Consider the following 26,890-nt stretch of genomic DNA (forward strand, 5'->3'; position numbering starts at 1 on the left):
AATATCCGGGTTCGGTCCCGCGTTCTGTTCTCTTTTTATTTTTCCCCTTATGCCCCAAGCTTTAAATTCTATCTATATATTGATGACTTAAGAGTTTTTATTTCCATCCTGTTCCCTTTGTTTTCAGTTTAAGATCTAAACAGGTGCTGTTTGCTTGACATCTCAGCTTAGTTATTTTTTTTTTTTACAAATTTCAAATATAACATGTTTAAAAGCCAAAGTCTTAATCTTTCCATACCCACCTTCTTTCTTCTCCATTACCTCATTTCATTAAGTGATATATCCTTTTATCCACACTAACATAGGCTAGACACCAAAGGCCATTCTTCTCCCTCATCCCATGTGTTCACATCCTCTTCAACTTCTATTTATTTTATTTCCGGTATATGTCTTGAATCTATTTCTCTACATTCTCAGTATCACTTTTCTAGTTCAAGCCACAATCCTCATTCACCTGGACTTAATGTTACTGGTAGCCGCTATTCTCATCTGTAAAATGGGAACAAACATCACCTTATTGGATTATTATGAGGATTAAATAAGGTAACCGTAGTAAGCACATGGCACACAGTAAATAGCTAGTAAGGATTAATTGTTATTGTAATTGTTGTTATAGCCAAATCACTTCAGTACTTTCCTATTTGGTTGCCCTGATTTCTTTCATTCTTGCTCCTTTCGCTGTTCTCCCCAAACTGAAACCAACCACATCACTTGTCCATTCAACCGTTACATGTCATTTCTCTGCTTAAAACCCTTCAGTGGATATCCCATCATTGAGTGTTTATTACATTTAGGGTAAAATTCACAGTCTTTGTAAGGGTCTAGAAGATTCTGCATAACCTGATTCTTCCCTGCTTTACTAGCTTCATCTTGCACCATCCTCCTTTTTCGCTCTCCAAACTCCAGTCACACTGCTGTTCATTTCAGTCACACCAAGTTATTTTCTGTCACAGGGCCTTTGCACATTTTGTTCTATTTGCCTGGATTACTCCAGCATGACCATCCTTCAGATAACTCACTCTTCAGTTTTCAGCTTAAGTGGTACTCCCTCAGAGAAACCTTCTCTTGATGCTTTCTAACCTCTAACTCCCAAGTCTTAAATCAGGTACAGTATTATAATCGCTTATCACACTCTGTGTTTTATATCATTTTTTAGAACTTGTAACTATATATTTACTTGTGTGATTAAAGTCTGTCACCTACCAGGATATAAGCTAGTAACTTTTTCATGTTTATTTCTCAAAAATTTGTTAAGTGAATAAATAAGCTGGAGCTTGCTATAAGAACCATCATGTCTTATATTAAGTTTAGAAGCACCATTTGGAACCATTAAGTTTGGAAGCACCAACTTAATGATATTCTTGTCATTTGAATATTCACTCTGCAGACAAATCAAAGGACACAAAAGAAGAAAAACAAAGGGTTTTCCTGGCTTTGGTTGATTTTACATGCTTATGGCATAAAACCACTCAGCTTTTAGATTGTTTGAATTGGAGATAAACTTTATTTAGGTCAACTTCTGTTTTTCAGCCACAACACTAATTTTATCTCTGTGCATTTGTTTTATTGATCTTTTTAGGAAAGAGCCCTTAGAAATCAGAGCAGTGGTTTATATATTTAACAACAGGTTAAACTATGAGACCAGTAAGGATGATGTTCCCATAAATAAGGGAAAATGTCATATTTAAGTAAATTTTTGGTGGTGGATGTGGAAGAAAATATTAAAATTTAGTAATTTTTGTGTGAAACAAGATTTTCATTGAGAAGTAGAAAATAAAACATAGGAAGCATATGAATGTAAAACGGGCATTTGAATTTATTTTATAGGTAATGATGCACTGTTAAAAATGGGAGAAAGTGTCAGTTGAGTAAGTTCTAGAGATACGCTATACAGCATTGTATCTATAGTTGACAATACTGTATTACTTAAAATTTGTTGAGAGAATAGATCTTATGTATTCTTAACACAATAAAATGAAACTTAAAAAGAAAAGTTTGGGAGGGACATCAATGGGAGGAGCAATGGCAACTATGTCCCTCCCATCAGTGGCAACTATTTAGCACTTAACAAAGTACCTGTTATGTTGCAGGAGTACAAAAGAAGATAGGACAGACCTGCCTGTCTCTCTCCCCCTCCTTTAGGGAGAAAGTTAAGGAGACAGCTAGTGCATACTTTGGTAAGAGACAAAAGGAGTAGATTTTTAGAAAGGGTAAAGGATTCATTGGATGGAAGAAATGAGGAGACTGGAAAATGGTTGCCACAACCACTTTCATTGATGAGGATGCAATATGGTGGTAGTTAAAAAAGGTTCTGGTGTTAAAGTTTTGTCTCTTACTGACTCTGTAACCATGGATGAATTACCTGATCTCTCTAAGCCCCAGTTTCCTCAACTATAAATAGACATAATAAAATACTTGTCCTTTAGGATTTTTGTGAAAACAAATACACGTATGGTGCTTAGCACTATGCTTAGTTTATGTTGAGTAATAAATATTAGATAGGAATGGTGGCAAAGTGATGTTTCTGAATTAGGGTAGTAGTTATGAAAAGACTGGATTTTAGATAAATGAGAGAAGTGAAAGTTGATGCTAAGGTTTTTTTTAGAAATTTATTTATTTATTTATCTATCCTGAATGATGGTGGAAGGACAGTGTAGGGAAGTCTGGGGACTCTTGAGGGCATGGACTGGATAATTTTCACATTTGTATCCCTACCACAGTGCTATCAAACTGGAGTGGCTCAATAATAATTTTTACTGTGAACAAATGAATTTAAAGTTGATGTTACAGCTATCAAGAAGGCAGTGAGAGATTTCAGAGGTGCCTAAATTTGAGAAACAAATCCATAAAGTTAGTTTTGAAAGAAAAGTAAAAACTAAGTTTATCCACCTTTTGAAACGTGTAACAGTTTTGTGAAAGTAATGTTTTAAGACATAAGACAACATTATGTAACAATGTTTATGAAGTCAACAAAGGATGTGTTCTTTTTCACTGCCTTCTTAGTTTCAAAATGTAGCGGGGATAAACAAAGACACGGATTGATAAAGGTGCAGCTCTTCCTGAATTCCTCAATTTGCACACAGATCCCTCAAGTTCTATTTCTTATGCATGTGTGTATCTTGAGCATTATGTTTTACATGGTATTTAAATAAAGAAAAGGTGAATCTTTGTTGTATAAATGATCACTTTTAAAAATAATTTTAATGTTGTGAATTGAATTCTTTTAAAAAGGCACACTTGTATTTTCTTTAGTTGAGCTGATGGCTTCCGGAGAACTGGGATAGCTGCAGAATATGAGTAGTTCCCCAAGAAGATTGCATTGCCTTTGGCACAAGCATCAGAATAAAGGCGAATTGTTACTGCATATAGTTTTTCAGTAAAAGTCACTGAAAAGTAAGTAATGTTTTTATTTTAGATATATGTTTCCAAGAGTATGCATACTGGCAAGAATTGACACTTTTCTTCTGTTTTGTAGTAACAGTTTTATGCTGTAGCATGCTTTCTTTACCACAAAATGCCCTTGTGGATAAGTGTATTTTCAAAGTAGTACCTAAAATATGAGCATCTAAATATCTGTCCAGAGTATAGAAAAACTTTTGGCAGTGTTACTGTGTTTTCGTAGAATGCTCAAAGTTGAACATTAATTTTAATAATTGTGAAAAAATTTAAGGAAAGGAGAATATCTCATCAGTTTTTATTATATTTTATCTTCCTAATATCACTTTGATAGTGAATTAGCATTACAGAGTTCAGAGAATCCTTGCCTTTGTCCTAGGTTCATAGAAAGTTTAGTGATTACTGTGCTAAATACTGAAAAAGAAACTTAGTTTTTTCCTCTTAATTAGGGAAAACCCTGGAAATATGATGAATGTACAAAAATAGATACAGTTAATTCATGTAGTGCAAGAGTAGGTGATGGACTAAATTTAAATTGGGGCATTAAGAGAAAGTTTTATTTTATTGATTCTGCCAGTTTTATGTGGTATACCTTTCAGGTTCTTGTTTTTGTTTTTTCTTTGAAGAAAGAGAGCTTGCTGAAAGGGGTTAAGAAAATGTTAAATACCTGGAGTAAAATTTTACATACTTAATCAAAACTCTGCATCAAATGTTTGAGAATTATATCAAGAGAAATTAATATAGAGAGAAACAAGTAACCAGTAAAGTTATTTCTGATGTAGTCTAGTGAATATTGAATTCTTTACCTCAATTTTTTTTTGTTAATCTAATTTTTAAAAGTATATTTTTGTTAGAGGAATTCAAGATCAACCATCTTCACTTACTTTTGGTCTATAAGGAAAACACTGAGACAGTGGGGTTTTATTTTATTCCCTTTTAATTTGGTACCATGGCATATAATGACATTGTTTAAAAGGTGAGGTAATTTGACAAAATTCTTAAAATGGAATTTCCTTATTGAGCAATGAATAAAATGATTTCCAGTTTAGGCAAGTTTACTAATGTTTTTGTTTTAATAATGCATTCTGTAATTGCATATTAATTCTTGTTCTTCATAAATGATTTTTCTCTCACTGAATCTTAAGATATGGAAACATCTGTGCATTTATTGGAAAACTTCAGATGCACACAGAAAAACTTAAGTGTTCAAAAGATGAGTTATGTAATACACTGAATAATGATACTCTTGTATAGAACTGAGTAAAAACCCTATATTGACCGTATATAAAGGATTTATGGTTCTAGTATCTGCTGTTGTGTATTTTCATAGCAAACTGAATTAAATTGATAGTAGTGATTTGTTCATTATTCTTGTTTGTTATTGTTCATTATTCTTGAATAGTGAGTTTGTTTCTTGTATGTCAGCCACTGTCCTAATGGGGATATGAAGATTAAAGAACATATTCCCTGTCTTTGAATACCAGAGTCTAGATAGAGACAAAGGGTAAACAGACAGTTATATAATACAATGTGATAAATGCTCTACTAGAAATAAGCACAAGGTACAACAGGAGAATAAAGAAACATTAAACAGTCTCAGTGTGGCTGTGGGTGAGAGGAAAGTGAAAGGTACCTACGAAGGGCTTCTAAAAAAAGAGAACATCTAAGTTAAGCCTTGATTTTATAGACAGGAAGAGAAATTATGGGGATGGGGAAAGTACATAAAAATCCTGTAGACATTGACCAGTGTGTGTAAAGGTATAGAGGCATGAGAACATGTGGCTTTTTTAGGGGAATTACAAGTAGTTCAGATGGCTGGATTTGGAGAGCTTGTTGGCAATAGAGAAATGAGGATCTGGATCATGAAGGAGGTTTATATCATGTTAATATCCTCTTATTGTGAAGGCAATGGGGAGTCATTGAATAATACTAAGGAGGAAAATGATGTGATTTGATCTGCAGTTCATTATAAAGATGTCTGGAAGGTATATGGAGGTAGAATTGATAGTACTCTACCTTGACCTTCCAATTTCCAATCCAATACCACTAATCATCAACAGAGTAGTCAAAGAAAACTCACCTGTTTCTGGCATGGGCAACTGGGATGGGAAGGGGCCACATATTATTGGCAATGTTAAAAGACAGAATGGAAAAAAAAATCTCAAGGAAACAATGAAGCACCAAATTATTCATTGCCAGGAAAAAAATGTATTACAAACACATTGCTGACCCAAAATTCTGTAGTTACTGGTTTTAGCAAAGTATCATGTTAACAGACTGGCTATAAACAGTAGTGGACTCTATTAAAATACTTCGATGCATTTATATACTCAGTAAATTAAACTGTCTAAATCTGACCACTGTGGGCACTCAAAAAAGTTTGAGATAAGAAAATCCTGGAATGAGATAAGCAAATAGTAATAGAGGACTTACAGTGTATATGACTATTCGAGATGTTTTTACATCTCTTTTTCAATTTTATTCCTAGTTATTTGATGTACAGTATATAGAGACCTTGAACTGTGGTCCCCAGGCTGTACCCTGTCTACAGGTGAGTTTTGTTTGATTTTTAGTTTTTAAAAGTAACATAATTCATTGCTCATAATTAAAAATGAGCAGTTTTACCCAAAAACTTAGATGTCATTTTTTTTTTTTAATTAGATGATCTGTCAATGTTAGGTGTACGGTCTTCACATTGTAGAATTGGCTAAATTTGAATAGCAGTTTTCATCTTTTTGCCGGCCTCAGTCATTTGTGTAGCCTTCCAGGCCCCTACAGACAATTGAATTGGTAACCCCCTGTTAACTTATTTATCTTGCATCTTTGGTGAAAGAGGTATTGCAGACAAGGAATAAATTTAGAAAGTGGACAATGATTTCATTCATATTAAGGCTGGGGTCTGTTGAGTGCCTAATGTGTGTTATTTAATTCTGTAACACTGGCATTTGCTATTCCTATTTTACAGTTGAGAAAACTAAGGGTTAAAAAAGATAAGTAACAAATTAGTAAGTGACAAATGATTCCTGATAACTAGATCTAGTGTGTTTTTCCTTGGTATACTACTTTTTAAAGCTTTTCTAGTTAAGCTGTTTTGGCAGATGCAAAACTTAATGATTTTTAATTTATTATAAACAAGAATCTGTGTTAGAGGCAGTATTTTTAGAGATTTGAAGAGAATGTCAATAAAATTTGTTTTAACATTGTGATGATTCAATTTGCAGTTCATCATAAAGGTATCTGGAAAGTACATGGAGGTATTGTATGATACACAGTTTGGTGGCATTGTGATATTACTAGAATTGTACTTGTTGACATTTGGTAGGTTAGTTTGAAGAGTCTTAGACTTTCTATTGTTGTAAACCATTTTTAAGTGTTAGAAGTTCATTTGGGAAATTGGAATATTTGTCATGTATAAAATTGGTAAAGCATCTTGCCAGGAACGGTAATATTAAACATACGTGATAGGTGATTCTTAGGGAGAGAGGTTTTATTGCTAGTTTTCCCTAGAAAGTAAATGATCTTCTCAAATAATTCTAGAAGTTAAACTAATTTGATTATTCTTACAGTTTTGGATTCTTTTAATGTCTTCTATACATGTGAATATGCTTAGACTACTTAGTGATATGATTTGATATTTTGGGAGGAACTCTATTCTAAGAAATGGAGTCAGCTAACTGAAGATAAATTTTTTACTTATATTTGAAATTCGAGACCCTTTAACATTCATGAGGGAATGCAAAAGTAGGTCACATTGAGAATGGAATCTTCAGCAGTCCCATTTGGCATGCTTTTAGTGGCAGCCATATGATTTGTTAATGGTACAAAATGCAACATTTAGGTAATAATAGATGCAGGTGCTGGACGCATGGCAAAGAAGAGAATGTGTACGGAAGAACTAAATGTTGGTACGATTCATACACTCAACATCAGTGACTGCTTTAGTTGTCTTTCTTACCTGTGCCATCCAGCTAATTTGAGTATATTTAATAAAATATGACTTACAGAAATGCAGAAAAGGATATAAAGTAGTTCATTAAATATTTTCTTTCAAACTTTTAATCAGTAAGTTGTAACTTTTTATTTTATTTTTCTTTCTCAGAATCTGTCAGGTGAAGGTATATTTTTGCTTTACAATTTGGCTAGAAACAATTTATTTTTAAAGAAAGTATGTCTCCTCTGAAGATACATGGTCCTATCAGAATTCGAAGTATGCAGACTGGGATTACAAAATGGAAAGAAGGATCCTTTGAAATTGTGGAAAAAGAGAATAAAGTTAGCCTAGTCGTTCACTACAATACTGGAGGAATTCCAAGGATATTTCAGGTATTACCAAATTTTAATTTGGAATAGATCTTTAATTACAACCTTTATCCTGGTAGCCTTCCTACTGGATTAATTTTTCTTATTTTTTATTTCCAGGACACTGATACTATTATGTTCATGTTTTATAAATTATTCAGCAGCATTATAGATAACCTATAATAAAGAGCAGGAGGAAGTAGTCATCATCATTGAGAAGAAAGCTGGCAGGAGGGAGATGAGAGGAACTGAGTTTGGATACTATCTAAGCTATTTTAAAAACCACGTTAGGATAACTATAGCTATTCTTTTTTTTCTTCTTTAACATATGATAGATTTGTCAAATTTGGTGTTTTAATAGAACTTCTTAGTGTTATCATAATGTTTGCTTTCTAAATAATCCTGCCAGGGTGGTGGTGGTATGGACCATTTAAGGATGATTATTTAAGGTCATCTTTATACCTTTTTTCTTCTGATTGTAAGCTATTAGAAGACCCCATTACTTTATCACTGCAAAAAATATATAATTTAATTTTCACTTCTATACTGTTTATCTTGTACAGCTAAGAACTACTCATCTTGATATGAGTTGAGTTTAAGAACATGTTCTACTTAAATTTTTCTGCACTCTAAATTTCTGCATTTGTTAATTAAATTACACTAAAGTATATTCATTCTAAATTACTCTATTAAAGAACAATATATAAAACTTTATGTGTGAGAACCTGAGTGGAGGTAAAATTTCCATTTGTCTTTGCTTTTCAACTATGAAAATAAATTGCTTATGATTTTGTGTATCAGATTTTTTGGGGGTGTGGCGGGTCTACTGGTGAGAATAGGAAGACCCAATAGATAAATTCAAAACAAGCTGTAAGCACTAAAGATTTTTTTAAAAGATTTTATTTATTTAGTTTTTATGGGGAAGGGAGAGAGAAAGAGAGGGAGAGAGATATTAATGTGTGGTTGCCTCTTGCACACCCTCTGCTAGGGACCTGGCCTGCATCCTAGGCATATGACCTGACTGGGAATCGAACCAGTGACCCTTTGGATTGAGCAGGCCTGTGCTCATCCCACTGAGCTACACCAGTCTGGGCAAGATATTCTTAAATAGGTTAGAAGTGGTGACATGGGTAATAGAAATAATAGCAATTTCTGACATACATATATCTACTAAGTGCCCATTCAATGAAAGATATTTTTCCAAATAGAGATTCGGTTTTTCAGTCCTCAGCCCAAATTAGCACTCAGTACATATATAAATATTTAAGCAGACAGATGTTTAAGAGCATAATGGTTCTACCTGTGATTCCACCCTCATCTCACTTCTCAATCAGTTTGCATTGAGCATTCATTAAACACCTACAGACTTTTGTGGAGGATACTGTGATAAGATGTAGGGCTAAATGAAATACTTTTCTTCTTGAACTTAAAATCAGATACATTCTCAGCTGTAAAAATATTTCAAAGAGATGTGGTGCATATGTGTGCAACAGAGTGTTACTCAGCCGTAGAAAAGAATGAAACTTGCCATTTGCCTACAATGTAGTTGGGATGTAGAGGGTATTACATTAAGCAAAATAAGTTAAGAAAAGGCAAATACTATTCGATTTCACTTACATGTGTAATCTAAAAAAGACAAATGAATCAACAAAGCAAAACAGAAAAACTCATAGATACTGATGGTTGAGAACAAACTGATGGTTGCCATATGGGAAGGAGATAGAAGGATAGGTAAAAAAAAGATGGAGAGATTTAAGAAATACAAACTGCCAGTTAGAAAAATAGTCGCAGAATGTAAAGTACAACATAGGGAATGTAGTCAGTCAATAATGCTCTCATAACTGTGGAGGTACAGATAGTACTAGACTTACTGTTGTGATCCCTTAGTAAGGTGTATAAATGTCTAATCACTATGTTGTACACCTGTACTAAATTATATTACAAGTAAATTTTAGCCCTGGCCAGTATGGCTCAGTGGATTGGGCACTGGCCTGTGGACCAAAAGGTTGCTGGTCCTATGCCCAGTCAGGGCACATGCCTGGGTCACAGGTCTCCAGTTAGCAGCATGGGAGAGGCAACTTGCTGTTTCTCTTACACATCATGTTTCTCTCTCTCCTCCCATATTTCCCCTCTCTATAAAAATTAATAAAATATTTTAAAAATTAAAAAAAGTAAATTAAAAAAAAACTTTTATTATAAAAAATATATTTCAAAGATAACTGGGGTAACACATAAAGGAAGTAATATATGCTCCGAGGATTCAGAGGATAAATAGGAATTTGCCAAACATGGTGGACGTGATTTCTGTACATGGACAGACATGTGCAAGTGGGAATCAACACTCAGAGAACCAGAAAATTAGTTTAAAATAAATGAACATTAGAGAGTAGCAGAAATAGGGGCTGAAGAGCTGGATAGGAACCAGATCTTAAAATATTTTATTTGTCATACCTAAGGGGAGCTTAGATTCTAAGGAGCCAAGAATCTTAAGTTCATTTTTATTTGAGGGCTAAGCAGATGACTTTATTTCAAGAGATAGTGGGAAAAGAAGGACACATAGGAGGTTATTGTGGTAGTGGAAATTAGGAATGAAAGTCCTGAACAAAGGAAAAGACGGTGAGAAGCTAGAGGAAGAAAGGATAGTTTTGAAGTGATTTAAGAAGGCTTACCTCATTATATTTGAGGGGAAGTGGGAGAGAAAAAAGTGTCTGGGGGAGATTCTCAGGTTTTTGAGTAGATGGCAGTCCCTTTATTGTCCTTTGTGATAGGGAGCAGAGGGGAAGATTGGGGACTGGGAGAGATGAGTTGTTTGAGGTATCAGGCATTCAGATATTGCTGTCCAGTGTGTATTAGGTGAACAGGACTACAGCACCGGCAGAGAGGTGTGCACTTAGAGAAAGAACTGGGAGACCTCACCATATGGGTAGTTAGTAAAATTGCGGTGCTAGATAGTTTTTCCAGTTATTGAAGTGGTCAAGTTCAAGGTTATTCTTACTGTGTTTGTTAATGAACAAATGTTTCTCCTTATGTTTAGCTTTTATTTTTTAAAAAATGATATATTGACTGAAGTAAGGGGTTTATGTGATCTATTTCCCTTTTGATATTAAATAATTCTTTTATATTGTGGAGTTAAAGATTCTGAAACTAGTTATTGTGTTATCATAGAATTTCTACTCAAGGGTATGAACTTAAGGCCTATATGTCACTTCAATTTTAAATATAAATTAAGTCTGGTAAAACTGTGTTTTCATTCTTACATAATTAAAAAATTTACGAGGCCCTGGCTGGTGTGGGTCAGAGGATTGAGCGCCAGCTTGGAAACCAAAGGGTCACTGGTTCAGTTCCCAGTCAGGGCATTAGGCTGGGGTTGTGGGCCAGGTCCCCAGTAGGGGGCATGTGAGAGGCAACCACACATTGATGTTTTTTTTCACTCTCTTTCTTCCTCCTTTGCCCTCTTTCTAAAAACAAATAAATAAAATCTTTTTAAAAATTGTGAAGTGCTATTCCTTTTTTACGCTGTTCAAAGAGTATTTCTTCAGCAAAAGGCAGCTTTAGAAACCTTTGTATATGCTTGCCGAGGGAGAGGGTTAAAGAATAAGGATGCCTGATGGACAGGAATCATTTAGATAATAAAGAAACTGCAAGATTTATTAGTTTAGTCTTGGAAAAATTTCAGCCAAGAGAATACAAAAGCTGTCACTTCATAGTACATATCCAGAACCTGGAGAAATATAAGACAAGGTTTGAACCAGTTCTGGGGAATGGGAAAAGTAAGCTAACATAGTTTCAGGGTGCTTATGTTCTTTGTGATTGAATAAAAGCTAAATGAGTGTGCTTAGTTAAAAAAGAAAAACAGACGTTTGAATACTGATAAAGTTTTATTTCATTGTGTGTTTGAGTGGTGGAATTCTTTTGAGGATTATGGTTTGAATTAATATGTACTGTTTACATTTAAGCTACTTAAACCATTTGCTAGATATTTTACAAACTTTTGTCTAAAAGAAAAAGAGCCTCTAATGCACTATGGCTTTCTAAACTGGTGATGGTATAGCCATTAACTCACTGGTTTCTAAAACTTTATAACTATACCTGAAAATATGTAATTCGCTACCATAACAACAAGACTGCTAGGATTACAATGTAAAATAAATGTTAACACTATACATTTGCCATTCCTAAAAGTGAAATCTTCAAATTACATGTGTCAAGAAATGGGAACTATTTTTGGTTGGGGGAAAATGTGGTTAAGAGTAAGTAATGTAACTTACAAAGTTACTTTTTATAAAGTTTATAAAATTTAATATTCATTATATAACATTATGTACTTCATTATCATATGTTTTAAATGATAAGATCTTTTTTCTTTTGTGTTGATCAGCTAAGTCACAACATTAAAAACGTGGTGCTTCGACCCAGTGGAGCAAAACAAAGCCGCTTAATGTTAACGCTACAAGATAACAGCTTCTTGTCTATTGACAAAGTACCAAGTAAGGATGCAGAGGAAATGAGATTGTTTCTAGATGCAGTGCATCAAAACAGACTTAATGCAGGTGAGCACTAATTGTCCCAAGGTCTGACAGTAGTAGTTATAAAAAAATATTACTAAACTCTAGACCAGTATCCTTGGTGAATATTTATGCAAAAATCCTCATCAGAATACTAGCAGACCAAATTCAACAGCATGTTAAAAGGATTACAAGACCAAGTGGAACTTATTTCTGTAATGCAAGGATGGTTGAAGATATGAAAAATTCAATCAATGTAATACGCCAACTAAAAATAAAGGACAAAAACCCCATGATCATCTCAGTGAAGAAAAAGCATTTGATAAGATTGAGCACCCTTTCAGGATAAAGTATACTCATGAACTAGGAATAAACTACCTCAACACTATAAATGCTATATATGAAAGCCTACAACTAATATCATAATGGTGAAAAACTAAAAGATTTTCTTCCAGAGTCGGGAACAAGGCAAGGATGTCCTTTCTCACTTCTATTCAGCATAGTATCGCAAGTCCTAACCAGAGAATCCTTGAACAGCAATTCTTAGTCCGAGGAATTTATTCTACTAAAATTGTACCATTAGTGTAAGAGATGTGAAAGGATGTTCAGCAATTTTTAAAAATTAAAACATTCCCAATTAACATTAGTGGGAATTGACTAAAGTATAAAAAAGTATTTTACAAATTCATGTTTATACCATGTCTTGCATGTTTGTTAAACTAGCATTGATTTCTTTGGAATAGAACCCATGTATTCCGCATGGTGAACTTACAGAGAATGTTTTAGAGCATTCATGTTGGAAATACATTTGTCACGGGTCTGCCTTGTTTTCTTGGCATCCAGTGTCAGTGTTCATGCCATAGATACTTTGACTAACTTTTCTGTAGTGTTAATTACCAAGTATTGACACAGAATTTCAAGCATTTTTATTTTGCGTTTAAAATTTTCTTCTTCTATTACATCTTCCCAATTTTTTGCACATTATTTAATTTTCTGCTTGAGACTCCTAGCTCTAAATTTTAATTACTATTTAGAGCAGATGTACTTTTTTATTCAGAAAGAATTGGCTAATAAGTGCTTGTTTTATTTCTTCAATATATAATCGTATTGACAAATCTCTATTAAAATAAGTGATTTGGGGTATTTTGTTTGTGTTTGCACTAGCCATGAAACCTTCTCAGGGGTCTGGTAGTTTCGGAGCTATTCTGGGCAGCAGGACCTCACAGAAGGAAACCAACAGGCAGCTTTCTTACTCAGACAATCAGGTATGTTCATTTGAATCTTCCTAGCTTTTAAAGAAATGATAATGATAGACATTCTGTGAGGTAATTGCAAGAAGTAGAATTTAGACTGTAATGCCTAGTAATCCTGGCATTGTCACAAGGATATTTTCCACATACCTGAAATTTACCATTTTAGTTATATCAATCTATTTAGCTATTTTGATAGAAGTCTTTCTAAAATTTGTTTCATTTCTTCACTTCTTACATACTGTTTTACTTAACACAGTTTAACCTTTGCTCGACGTCTCATGGTCATCATTATGAACTGCAGTATAGTGTTTAAAAGCATACCTTTGGAGTTAAGTGTGGGGTTGAGACTTGGTGCTGATACTAGCTGTGGGTCACTGGAGAAGTTCCTTAAGTATTCTGAGTCTTAGTACCCACCTTTAAAATTGAGACAGCAATAATGTTTTAGTGGTTGCTGTGAGATAATGCATGTGAAGTTCTTAGTCCATGGTACCACATACTAACTACCCGATCAGTGTTTGCTGCTACTACTTCTGTGATGCCCTTTGTGTCTGTTCTACGTTGGTGAACTTTGCCCCTACACAGTAAGATACCAGACTCTTGTTGAAGTCTTCTGTTTGCTTTTTAAGTAGTTTTTCTTTCATAAGTTATTTTCAGCCAGCCATGAGACTTGTTGTGCACTATTGCAGTTAAGCTGTCCTGTGTCTCTTAATTTATTTTACAAAGGGAAACCAGGGATAAAGAGAAACTTTAAAACTGATGAATTCCGTTCTGCTGTGCAGAGAGGTGATTACCTAGTCCGTTTACTGGGATAAGCAATGGATTAGATTTTATTTTATTTTTTTATAGGATGGGTTTTTGTTTTTTTTTTTAACATTTTAGTTGAAGTATAATTGACTTTCAGTAAATTGTAATTCTCTCCCTCTCTGGCTTTTATCCCTAAGCCAAGCTGATTTATTTTATGTCACTGTAGATTAATTTGCATATTCTAGAGTTTTTATAAATGGGATCAGTGTGTAATATTTTCTGTCTGGCTTTTTCACTGAGCATAATTACTTTGAGATTCAGCCATTTATAGGTAGAAATTTAAACTGTTGGAATATTTAAATGTGTAAGTATTGGGTTCACCAAAAAGTTTGTGGGTTTTTTTTTCCATAAAATGGCTCTAGTAGTGCTTAGCTATCTTTAACTTCATTCAAAACAATTTTGTTAGATTGTATTGTGACAGCTGTCATATCAGCGTGCATTTGAAAAACAACAAAATTGGTGAAATACTATGTAGCTATTTTAATATTGTATATGGAAGAAAATACACATCTTTTTGTACATTATGCTTTATTATTTCAAGAAAGGTAAAAATGCAACTTAAATGCAAAAAAAGATCTGTACAGTGTATGGAAAAGGTGCTGTGACTGACTGAACATATCAAAAGTAGTTGGCAGTCCTGGCTGGTGTAGCTCAGTGGATTCAGTGCTGGCTGGGAACCAAAGGGTCACCAGTTCAATTCTTGTTCAGGGCACATGCCTGGGTTGTGGGCCAGGTCCCCAGTATGAGGCATATGAGAAGCAACCACACACTGATGTTTCTCTCCCTCTCTTTCTCTTTTTCTTTCTCTTTCTCTTTCCCTCTCTCTAAAAATGAATAAATACATTTTTTAAAAAGTAGTTGGCAAAGTTTTATGTTGGAGATTTCTTAGTGGATAATGCTTCAAAGTCAGGTAGACCAGCTGAAGTTGATAGTGATTGAATTGAGACATTAATCAAAAGCAATCAGTGTTATACCACATTGGAAATAGCCAACATACTCAGAATATCCATATCAGTGAAGTTATTAGTGAAAATGAAAAACATGTCTTTTATTTTATGGAAAAAACTAAACAGACTTTTTGGTCAACCCCAAATAACTTTATAAATAATGATTCCCGTTACTGGGATTATAGAATGAATTTTGTGGTTTGTGACTAGCATTAAATAAAAAAAGAAAGAAGACAAGAGAATAGAAGGTATGAGACATAGTAAGTATAAGTATTGGTTTATAAGGGGTAGGAGAATGGGAAGTGGAAGAACTGGGGTGGATGGCATTGAGGTGATAATGAGACTTCTCAGTATATGGTTTTTATAATAGTACTTTAATTTTTGAATCTTGAAAATGTATCACCCATTTGAAAGTAAATATAACTTTTTAAAATTGTTCAGTTAAGATGACCTCAGAGATTTTTCTTTCCTAAGATTGCAATATTGTAGAAAGTTATTAGAAATACCTTTCATAGCTCTTCATAGTAAGTTCTGAAACTTATCTGGCAGAATGCTGGTCAAAAGCATTATTTCCCAACTAATACACAGCGTGATAATAGGAGATGCACAGTTGTGAGTATGTGAAGTACATACTCTTGTGTTGTTTATTAATTATATTAATATAATTCTCTTGTATTATTGTATTATTTTCCATACAAACAACTGTAAACCTACTTTTGCCCCATCCTATATTTTTTAATTGCTATTTTCTCTCAATGTTCTTGCTGTGTCTTTTGGATAGTAGACTTTTTGATTCAGCTTCTGCCAGTGATCTCTATCTCACTCTCATTTCCCTTATCATTACATATATTTGTTTCATTCCTCCAAACTGGAACCCCTTCAAATGGCATGAGGTACATGTGACTTGGCATTTAAGTTGTTGATGACCAAATGTCATTGTTGCTCCTTTCTGTCACATCTATGTCATTTTAAGACAGTAATACTGGGGAAAATAGAAGGCAACAGGAAGAGAAGAAGATAAAAAATGAGATGGATTGACACCATAAAAGTAGTCATAAGCATTTGTCTACCTACAGAAGCTGAGCAGAGCAGTTGAGGATAGGACATTGTGGATGTCACTTATTGATGGGGTCACCAGGAGTTGGAGACTACTCAGTGACACACAACACACACATCACTTTAATTTATCATAATTATAGTTGGATTTTTTTCTCTAAAGATGTATTTTCACTCTGGTCACTAGAAGCATGTCTTGTGTATGTGAACCTTTTTTTTTGTAAATTGGTAATTCACAGCAAATTCCCTTTGGCCTCTAGGTATGCTGTGGATATTTAAGTTTACAAGAATACTACAGGGAAAAAAGTGTTACTCAGTTTATGACACTGACCATACATTAGAATCACCTAAAGTGCTTCAAAAAAAGGATGAAGAATCGACTTCATCCCATATCAATTAGGTTAGAATCTCTGGAGATGGGTCTGTAGTTGTTATCTTTTTTTTTTTAAGATTTTATTTATGTATTTTTAGAGAGGGAAGGGAGGGAGAAAGAGAGAGAAACATCAATGTGCAGTTGCTAGGAGCCGCCTGCAACCCAGGCATGTGCCCTGACTGGGAATCAAACCTGCGATGCTTTGGTTTGCAGCCTGCACTCAATCCACTGAGGCAGCCAGGGCTTGTTGGTATCTTTTTAAATGTCCTCAAAAATCACTGGTCTAAAAGTATGCCAATTAATTTGACGATTTTCTATTTCAAACTTTCTTACAGGCCTCTTCAAAAAGAGGAGGTTTAGAAACTAAAGATGATACTCCATTTCGAAAAGTTCTTGGTAATCCAGGGAGAGGATCAATTAAGACGGCAGCAGGAAATGGAATAACTGTGCCCCGGACGATTCCCTCTTTGACATCTACATCAACACCTCTTAGATCAGGGCTATTAGAAAATAGGTATGAAAGGTGTTTTTTTTTTTTCCTTTCTTAGTCATTAGCTGTACCTGTTTGTAAATATCTTTTAGGCTTTTTGGAAAGACCATAATTTGAGAAAAAGAAGGAGATTGTCCGGTGAGTAAAGTGTGTTAGAATAAGAAAGTATAGAGTGCATTTTTGGCAGATAATTAGTATTTGTCTTATGTCGTTTATGTCAATGATATGTATTGAGCATGCAGATATACAGTATATTAATGTAACTATGATGTAGAGAATTAGATAGCAGTTCTCAACAGTTTCTATTCTTGAGTGTGTTGGTTTATACTTTTTAATGGTATGAATTATGGCTTTTGAACATTTTTTTTTCTGTTCTCTATAGAACTGAAAAGAGGAAAAGAATGCTGTCTGGCTCAGAGTTGAATGAAGATTACCCTAAGGAAAATGATTCATCATCGTAAGTTGCTTTAAGAACCTTTAAGGCCCTCGTTCAGTGTTTCTTATATTGGTAATTACAACCACTAGGGAAGATTATTCAGTTTATGGAAAGGTCAAAGAGAGAAGAGCAGATGAAAAGCATTTTGGTGATAGTAGATTGTAGGCTCAGTAAAGGATTTGGCCAGTGCTATTACTTTGATCATTTCATTGCACTTTCCCCATTGTAGCTTTTTAAAAAATCTGCAGCACTTAGAGGAAGAATAGAGCTGAAAAACTCTAAATAAGTGTTTCTTGCTGTCCATTCTTTTAGTGTGAGCCCTTTCTTAACCTCTTCCTTTACCTGTAAAAATTTCTTTACCTTATTCATGTGAAAAGTTAGCTTAGGGTTAAAAGGATGTAAACCTTAATTCTAGGCATGGAGCATCAGTCTTTTAGAGCTGTTTTCTGGGTTGAACAAAAGGGTGTACACTGCAACAGGACCGTCACCAGCTCACATTTTCTTCTTCCTTGTGGGAGGGTCTTTTTCTTTTTTATTTTTATATTTTTTTTCCTGGGGGGAGAAAACTTATTACTCAGTTATAGTTAGTACCTCAACACCTTAACAAAAATCAGTTGGTAGTCAAGTTAATTGGTATTCAGGGTCAAGAAGGTCACCATAAAGGAATTGGGGAAAAGCTGAAGAAACTTTATATACTAATTGGGATCTTGGTTTTGCTGTTGTAATAGATGTAAAACTATGCGTAGGTAATAGGACCGGTGTGGTATCTGAAGCTACAATCACCATGGACTCAGATTCCTTTTATCTTGTTGATCCACCTTCCTTAATAAGGTTCCATTTTGTGAACCAAGGTAGCTTCTTCAGCCTTCACTCTCCTGTCTGCATTCCTACTGGGAAAGAAGGAGCAAAGGGAACGCATACTGCTTTCTTTTAGGCTGGAAATTGTACATTTGTACACACAGCTTTTTAAAAAAAATTTTTTTATTGATATTGGGGAGAGAGAGAAACATCAATTTGTTCCACTTGCTGATGTGTTCATTGGTTACTTCCTATATGTGCCCTGATCAGGGATTGAACCTGCAACCTTGGAGTATTGGGACAACATTCTAACCAACTGAACTACCTAGCTAGGGCCACACCACTTTTATGTATATCACATTGACCAGAACTTGTTATATGGTTACATCAAGTTATAAGAAAGTCTGGTAAATATTCCCAGCCCAAATTTTATAATAGCTGAGGGGTACCATGGTTATTTGGAGACAACTAACAGGCTGCTGTAGTTTAACCCTCTAGCCACAGAAATACCCCTGTTCATTACTTCCCCATATATAGAGAGCATTCTTACCATTCACCCTAATGGAGACAGCTTCCAAGTCTCATTTAGTTCTTGTATCCAGCTCCAAAGGATCCAGCTCCAGTATCTCTAGGTGATGCGCAGTCCTCTGCATAGGGTCCAGGTGTGCTTTTTTGGACCATGAACCTTATGGTCTGATACCCAAAAACAAAAAGGCAAGTTAATCTGCATTCCCTACTCTCAAATTTTGTACACATATTATACAGGCATATCTACAGTAAAGGAAATATTTCAATAAAATTACTCAATTTTTTTCGTTTCTCGGTTTATATTATAGCAAGTGTACAATAGCATTTTATATATATATATATATATATATATATATATATATATATATATCCTAATTAAAAATACCTTATTGCTAAAAAGCGCTAACCATTATCTGGGTTTAAGTGGCTTATAATCTTTTTGCTGTACGTTGCTGGAGTAGGCACAGGATATCCACAATAAAAATTTACACTTAGAAAAGAAAAGAATAAGGAACTGTAGGAGTCACTGATCTGTAACAACAAAATCTTGCTAGGTAAAAATTGTGAAGGCAGGGGAGTACATTCTTGATTAGCCCATGTAGCAGTCTCTGTTTTTTCCTCTGGGAGAAACCCTTGTTCATTGTACTCCGTGTGACTCCTAGCTTTGTCCTCGGGTAGGTTTCCTTTGTTGTCTTTCAAGGCCGTAGCTGAAGGTCTTGGAAACTGTTCTTTGGGCCCATGCAGCTTTCGTAGTCTGCTTCATGCTTGTGCTGTTCTGGAATAATTTGGGGCATTTTTTAACAACTTTATCAAGTTATATTTGATATACACCATAAAACTTGTTTTAAATGTACAATTCAGTGATTTTTTTGTAAATTTATGGAGTTGTGCAGTCATCACTGTAATCCAGTTTTAGAACATTCCTATAGCTCCAGAAAGATTCATCATGCAGTCTACCACATTTCTCCAATGCTAGAAATATGCATAAGCCATATTCTCTTCTACTCTGTCCCATCCCAATTCAGTACAGATATGCTGTGCATAACAGAGGTGTTATCATCAGCAGTGGATTTCTGTTGCCATTAACAAACAAGTGATCCAATTCCAGAATCCTGTCCTCGGGTGTGCCAGCTCGTGTAAATCAAGTTCTCCAGAAAGCAGACCCTGAAATGGAGATTAGTGTACAAGTGATTTATTAAGGGCGTATACTCTAGGGGATATATATCAGGAAGGGAATGGGGTGAGCAAGACAGTGAAATACAAGATATGAAGCATTAGTGTGATCTCAGACTATCCCTTAAGGCAGGGGTCCCTAACTTCCCTGGGTCACCAGCTGGTACCAGACTGTGGCCTGTTAGGAACCAGGCTGCACGGCAGAAGGTGACCACCTAAGCTCCACCACCTTTCCCTACCTCCCACGTCTGGAAAAATTGTCTTCCATGAAACTGGTCCCTTGTGCCAAAAAGGTTGGGGACCGCTGCCTTAAGGAAATAAAAGAATATTAATAGGAATAGCCCTGGGTACTGATGTTGAAAACATACCTAAATTGGTGTGAAAGAGGGGATATAAAAATTAGATCACAGGGAATTTGGATTGAGCATATAATCTGTCTGCTACAGGCTTTATTCATGATGGTTCTTCTAAAATAAGCAGTTTTAATCAAAACATGAGCATGTATCTGAATGGACCTGCTCTATTTATACAGGTTGAGGTATTTAGGAATACTAGTGTGGGAAATCGGGCTTAAATTTTATGTTCATGGACTTAAAATAGTTTGTTTTTTAAAGATTTTATTTCTTTATTTTCAGAGCAAAGGGAAGGGAGGGAGAGAATCATCAGTTGGTTGCCTCTTGCATGTCCCTAGCCTGCAGCCCAGGCATGTGCCCTGACTGGGAATTGAACCAATGACCTTTTGATTCACAGGCCAACACTCAATCCCCTGAGCCACACCAGCCAGGGCAAATTTTAAATAGCTTAATCAGTAGAATTTAAGTGATGTTGACATTTAGTAAATAGTATTTCATAAGAACATTTTGGTTTTGTTTTACTTTTTAAACATATTTAGTATCAAGCTTGAATACCTTTTTAATTGCTTATTTAGGTCTTTTAGTAGCTAAGTCATTTCATCTCCTCTTGCTTTTAATGAGGAAAATCTATATAATCTTCCTGTCTCTGGTTTGACCTTTATAAAAATAAAATACTCCTTCATTTTTGCTTAATTACTAGGGGTTTATAGATTGGATTGACTTTTGAGTTGGTAATGAAAGCTTATTTTTACGATTTTCATTTGCTTAAGTCTGTGACCTCTTGAGGCTTTTAAAACTTTGTAGTCTAACTTCCAAACAAATCCATGAATTCAGCACTTGAAATGTAAAATTTTTAATGACAACTATTTAAAATTAAGAACTATAGAGAACATTATGCTAAGTGAAATAAGCCAGTCAAATAAAGATAAATTCCATGATGATTTCATTCATATGTGGAATCTAATGAACAATTGAACTAACGAGGAAATGGGGACAGACTTATAGATGGAGAGCAGGATGACAGTGACAGGGTGTGGGGGAGGTAAAGGGTTAGAGGGATTGAGCAAAAAAGAAAAAGGACTCATGGACATTGACAATAGTGTGGTTATTGCGGAGGGGAGGAGAGTGTAAGGGGACTAAATGGTAATGTGGGACAATATAATAAAGATTGAATTAAAAATAAATAAAATTGAAGTACTATGTCTTTACACATCTATATTGAATTAAATTATTAACTTTAGGAACAACAAGGCTATGACAGATCCCTCCAGAAAGTATTTAACCAGCAGTAGAGAGAAACAGCTCAGTTTGAAACAGTCAGAAGAGAATAGGACATCAGGTAAGTATTTGGTTTTTATATAAACTACTCATTTGTTATAATATATTATTGTATAGACTAGAAATAAAAACCTAAACTGGGACATAATCTCTCTGTTCTTCAGGAATACTCCATAATTCAGTACTAGTTTCTGGGCACCAGTTTGTATCCAGTACTCTGCTAAAATACTTTTAAAGTACTAGAAATATAAAGGAACTTTTATTCTGTTTACAAAGAATCTAGACTTTACCACCTTTCCTGTTTAACTGCCTAGAATTAAGCTCTTTTATTGTCAAAGTACCTGTACCTTAGAATGAATCCAGGGAGTTAAAGTGGTTGAAATTAAAGTTCATCAGTGTTGTCACTTATTAAAAGTTCTAGAAGATCTTGAAATTATTGCCTAAAGAATTACTTAATCTCATCTGTACCCTGTTTTTACAAAATCTAAAAGTTAGACTGCCCCATGAATTTTTGTCAGCATTTCTTACACTTAACCAATCTTCCTGATATTCTGAACTACTTAGAGATTCAGCTATTGATTTGAATATTATGTCAGCTTGAGATTAAGTTGAAGCAAACTAAAATATGGCATCATTTTGATAAATTGGGAGTTTAAGAGAATTTAGTTGATCAAGATTCTAAGAATGATCTTTCAGCAGTTCAGAGTTGTGATATTGGACTCCTACAGAAAGAAGTATCTCCAATATAATTATTATTTTTGAAAAATAAAACATTATGTAAACCCCACTTAATGGTTTTCAACTTTTATAATAAGCCAGTAGGTAGAAAACAATACTTAAAGATGTAGTAAGCCTTAACAATGTTGAAGTTAAGGTATATCTTACAAAAGTTGATATGGAAGAGGAGAGAGAAGGAAGTGGTCAAGTGATAAGGTTCATGGAACAAAATTTAAAAGTTTTAAGAATGTTAAAGTTACAGAGTTAACTGTAACTAGAACTAAAGTAACACAACTAAAATTTGGTTGGAAGTAAGCAAGAGTAGGGAAATTTCCAATTTTTCCTAATAGGGAATCAACTGATACTGTTAAAAATGAATAGGTAAGAAAATAGTAGAAACAATAGCTACTGTTACAGAGGAAATCAGAAAAACTAGGTTGTAAAAAATGGTTAGAAATTAGAAGCGAAATTTTTGGAGCTTGTAGGGCAGGAAAGTATTCTTTGCTATTGTAACTTTTCCATAGTCTTTGATCTTTTAACCTTTATATAACTAATGAAAAGAAGGGGAGAAAATAGTTAAGTATAAACAGGCCTAATGTATAATTTTAATTTTATTATTAATTGGGATTTAATGATTGGTTAGGAATTAAGTTGTTCCTGTGTTTGTTCGTTTATAGGGCTTTTACCTTTGCAGTCATCATCCTTTTATGGTAGCAGATCTGCATCCAAGGACTACTCTTCTGGCAGCACTAATCTTGACAGGTATGCATTGGTTGTATGCCCTGTGCAGAGCTCTTCTTCAGAATTTTGAATGATGGAGTAGACTGCGTAAACAACCTTCCTTCTCTCTCTTCCACATCAGCTTTGTAAGATGTTCCATCTACGCTGTTAAGGCTTATTGCATCTTTAACTGTACTCTAAGTGAATACCTGATTTAAAATAACAATATTGATGGGAATCATAGACTAATGACATTTTAATTATAAAGTACTCTACAAATATTTTAGTTCAAGCTCTTCCTTTTTATGTTTTTCAAGGAATGAATAAACTGAGTTTTAGGAAGATTTGTACTGAGCCCCCAGGTTGTGAGGGGCAATATGACCAGATTCTAGACTAGTGTATTTATTCTTCATCATCCCAAATATTCAGATCTCAACAAATTGCCTTTGTCACCTGTATATTTTTTAAGCTGCTTGTCAAAAGCTAAGACATTTTCTTTAAAAAAAAAAAAACAAGTTTCACATTAGAGGAAAAGGCTAGTCAGAAATTTAATTGCCAAGTCTATAGATTGAGTTTTTTAAAATCTATTGGATACAAATATATAATATAAATATAAATATACCAAACAACTGGTAAGCACTTGTCAAGAAGGCATGATTACAGAGTACAGCACGGAGGAGCGGTGGTAAATGTATAAAGTGAGGGTAATGGTGGTATATAATAAATAAGGTATATAATGAATGACCTGTTAAGTCATATTTTGTTTTTTACTAGAATTTAAATCAAAGTGGTAAAAAACATCTTGATTATTTGTATAAAGTGGTTAAGGTGTGAGGTAAAGAATTTGTTAATATACACATATATAAGGCCTTGGGTGGTATCTATTCATGCACTTTATGACTGCAGTGGTAACTAAGTTACTTGAATTTAAGACAGAGGAAGTTTGGCTTATTTCTGTTTATTAGAAGGGTTTTAAAGAAATCTGAGGGGTTTTTTAAATGCCTAAATTTGGTTTACAAATGATTTATTAAATACAATACAAATTTCTTCTCAGAATAATAGAATGAGCGTATTCGTTGCATTAAAATTTTCTTTTAATGCAAAGCTACACTCAAAGATAGGGTGAAAATTTCAAGATCAGTGAGAAAACTAATACTGAGTAGAGACTGACTCCATAAGGCACATAGAAAACATAGACAGGAGTCACGTATCTGGGGCTGGGTCTTCAGAACTAACATGAGGTTGGGAACTGAGCTTGTCCCCAGACTAGAACTGGTTTCTTATGTGAAGCTACATGAAGGTGAGTGTCTAGATAAATCAGGGCAAAACCATAAATGTGCTGCTTGCCTGATGTTCCCTGAGCAGAGAGGAAATACACAGAAATGGGAATTGCAGTGAATGGTGTCTGCTTTAATGTTATCTGCACAGGGACAAGAATTCTGAACCCCTAACATAAAGTCCCATGCAGATTTAGAGGTCCAGACTAAGGCAGCTACTAAGCAGGTCAAGCAGGCATGATCATGGAACACAGCATAGAAGAGATGATGAATGTAAATGAAATTAAGAGATTTACATTGGGTTTCTTGGTCTACCCTCCATGTCCTCGTAGCATTTTGAGGAAACAAGACTAAGGAGAATTAAAGCAAGGAATTTGTCAAAGAAATAATAGATGAAAATGGTAAAAGTCTCCACATGGAAAAGCCACCTCAACATATGCCAAACAGCAAATATATATTTTTTAAAAATCCACATTGTGGAATATGATAGGTAAAGAAGTTTTTAAGGCTATCAGGAGAATTCGTCATGTATAGTGGTAAAGCAGACTGACATTAGCAACAGTAGGGACAGAAGACATGAAGTAATAGCATCAAATAATTCTATACACAGCTAAATTGTAATTGAAGAATGCAGACAAATAATGCTGTTTTTGGATAATACAAAGATAATTTATTCATCAAAAAGAAAGAGTGTAAGTAAGAAATAGCAGTGCGCAAAATAATTTTTAAAGTGAATGTTTTAATCTAAATACTTAAAAAACTTTTTTGTATAATAAATGCTTATGGTAGAAACTTCAAAAGTGACAGGGTGCATAGAGTGAAAAGTAAATCCCCCTTTGTTAACTCCTAGTTGTGCATTTCCTCTTTCCAAGGCAACTACTTTATTATTCTTCCAGGGTTATTCCGTGCATCAAATACATTTTGGTAGTTTTTATAAAATGAGGTTGTGGTAGTATTAAAATAAAAAAATAATGATAAAGTATGAGACAATAAGAAGAAATTCAGGAATGAGGAAGAATACAAGAAAATTAAAAGGTTTAAACTTCCTTTTCTTGTTTGAGAGGAGGCCACAACAAGTTAGACATATTAGAAGGTTAAAGATGACTTCCTCTTCTGGCCAAGAGGGAATAACAGGGACCAGATTGACCTCCTCCGTGAAACAACTAAGAACCTGAACAAATCATTTGAAACAGTGGATCTTAGGACATTGAAATGAGGCAGTGAAGGGGACATTGATCCCTGAGAGATGGGAAACGAATGAAATTAGCCTTATGACTGCCCCTTCTATGAGCATTCTTCCTAGAGATAGTTCTCAGACTGCCACACAGGGGAGGAACCACGCAAAACCTTGTGCTCTTCCTTAGTTCAGGAAATGGAGCTAGGAGTCCAGGGAGACTAGAATTCACAGGGTACCAGAGGGGAAAGCTGCACAGAGAAACAATTGCAGAGATCTGCACAAGGTCTAGCTTGAGTATTCAGTTGAGTGACAATCAGCATATGCTGGTGAGAAAACCAGCCAAGCCCAGGGAAAGAACCATCTAAAAAATCTAAGGGAATAATACTAGGGAGTTCACATAAAGCCAGGCATAGTTCCTATTCCGAAAAGCAGTTTGAATGCTAAGAAAGGTCTTGCCGCATTAGTGAGGAAAACAATCCCTAGACCAATTGTTGCTCTGGTTCCACATAACAAACCTTAAAAGCAAGACTGTTTCTTGCTTTTATATCAAACTGTTTCTAGGTAACCTAACCACATCCCAGAATAAAATTCAAGAATGTTTATGGAAGTCTAAAATACCCATCATGCAACAAGATAAAATTCACAAGTACTGAGGCAGAAATTACAAAGATGACAGAATTAGTAGACAAAGATTTTTAAACAGTTATTAACACAAATCAGTAATGGTATTATATGTAAAATATACTAAATGTTTTAAAGAGAAAGATAGCCTGGATTTTAAAGGAAGGATAATAATCTATTTGCTAATGTTAAAAGAAACAACTGCAATAAAAAGATGCAGATAGGTTGAGAGCAAGAAGATGGAAATAAATATACCCTGCATTGTCCAAACTACAGTATTTAGAAGTGCATTCACTGAAAGGAATAAAACTGAGAAAACTAATGATATCTTTTAGGGTAGAGGAACAGGGCTGTGTTTGGGAAGAGGCATTTGGGGCTTTTTGACATTAGCGATTGTTACATAGGTATTTGCCTTATAAAAATTTGTTAAGCTCTACATTTCACTTTTTTAAAAATTAATAAACCTTGTTTTTTAGGACAGTTGTAGGTTCACAGCAAAATTGAGCAAAAAGTGCAGTTTTTATAAAACACATATGTTGACTTCCCTCACTACTGACATCCTGCACCACAGTGGTACACGTTTGATTTTTATACATTTTTTTAATATAAATATTCTGTTTCACAATATTTTTAAAGTAACAAAACCATACACTTGCTATTAGATTGTCTAGCCAGATAGTCAATTGTTT

The 26,890-nt window shown here is 34.5% G+C and overlaps 1 protein-coding gene across 3 annotated transcripts in view; it reads left to right on the top strand.

Annotated features, from left to right (window-relative positions):
• Positions 1–26,890, top strand: part of USP37 (ubiquitin specific peptidase 37) — an 85,769-nt gene that overhangs the window by 6,268 nt on the left and 52,611 nt on the right. For 2 of the 3 annotated variants that reach the window (XM_045854320.1, XM_045854328.1), the window contains 9 exons: positions 3,253–3,393; positions 5,885–5,947; positions 7,496–7,719; positions 12,074–12,245; positions 13,365–13,465; positions 16,969–17,147; positions 17,506–17,580; positions 21,653–21,750; positions 23,084–23,168. In XM_045854320.1, the coding sequence (XP_045710276.1) occupies positions 7,564–7,719; positions 12,074–12,245; positions 13,365–13,465; positions 16,969–17,147; positions 17,506–17,580; positions 21,653–21,750; positions 23,084–23,168 (866 nt within the window). In that variant the 5' untranslated portion in view covers positions 3,253–3,393; positions 5,885–5,947; positions 7,496–7,563. The remainder of the gene's footprint in view (positions 1–3,252; positions 3,394–5,884; positions 5,948–7,495; positions 7,720–12,073; positions 12,246–13,364; positions 13,466–16,968; positions 17,148–17,505; positions 17,581–21,652; positions 21,751–23,083; positions 23,169–26,890) is intronic. The other variant, XM_045854313.1, reaches the window with a different exon arrangement.

The sequence above is a fragment of the Phyllostomus hastatus genome, unplaced genomic scaffold (assembly GCF_019186645.2).
Source record: "Phyllostomus hastatus isolate PE091 unplaced genomic scaffold, TTU_PhHast_1.1 phas_contig_137, whole genome shotgun sequence".
Taxonomy (NCBI): Eukaryota; Metazoa; Chordata; class Mammalia; order Chiroptera; family Phyllostomidae; genus Phyllostomus; species Phyllostomus hastatus.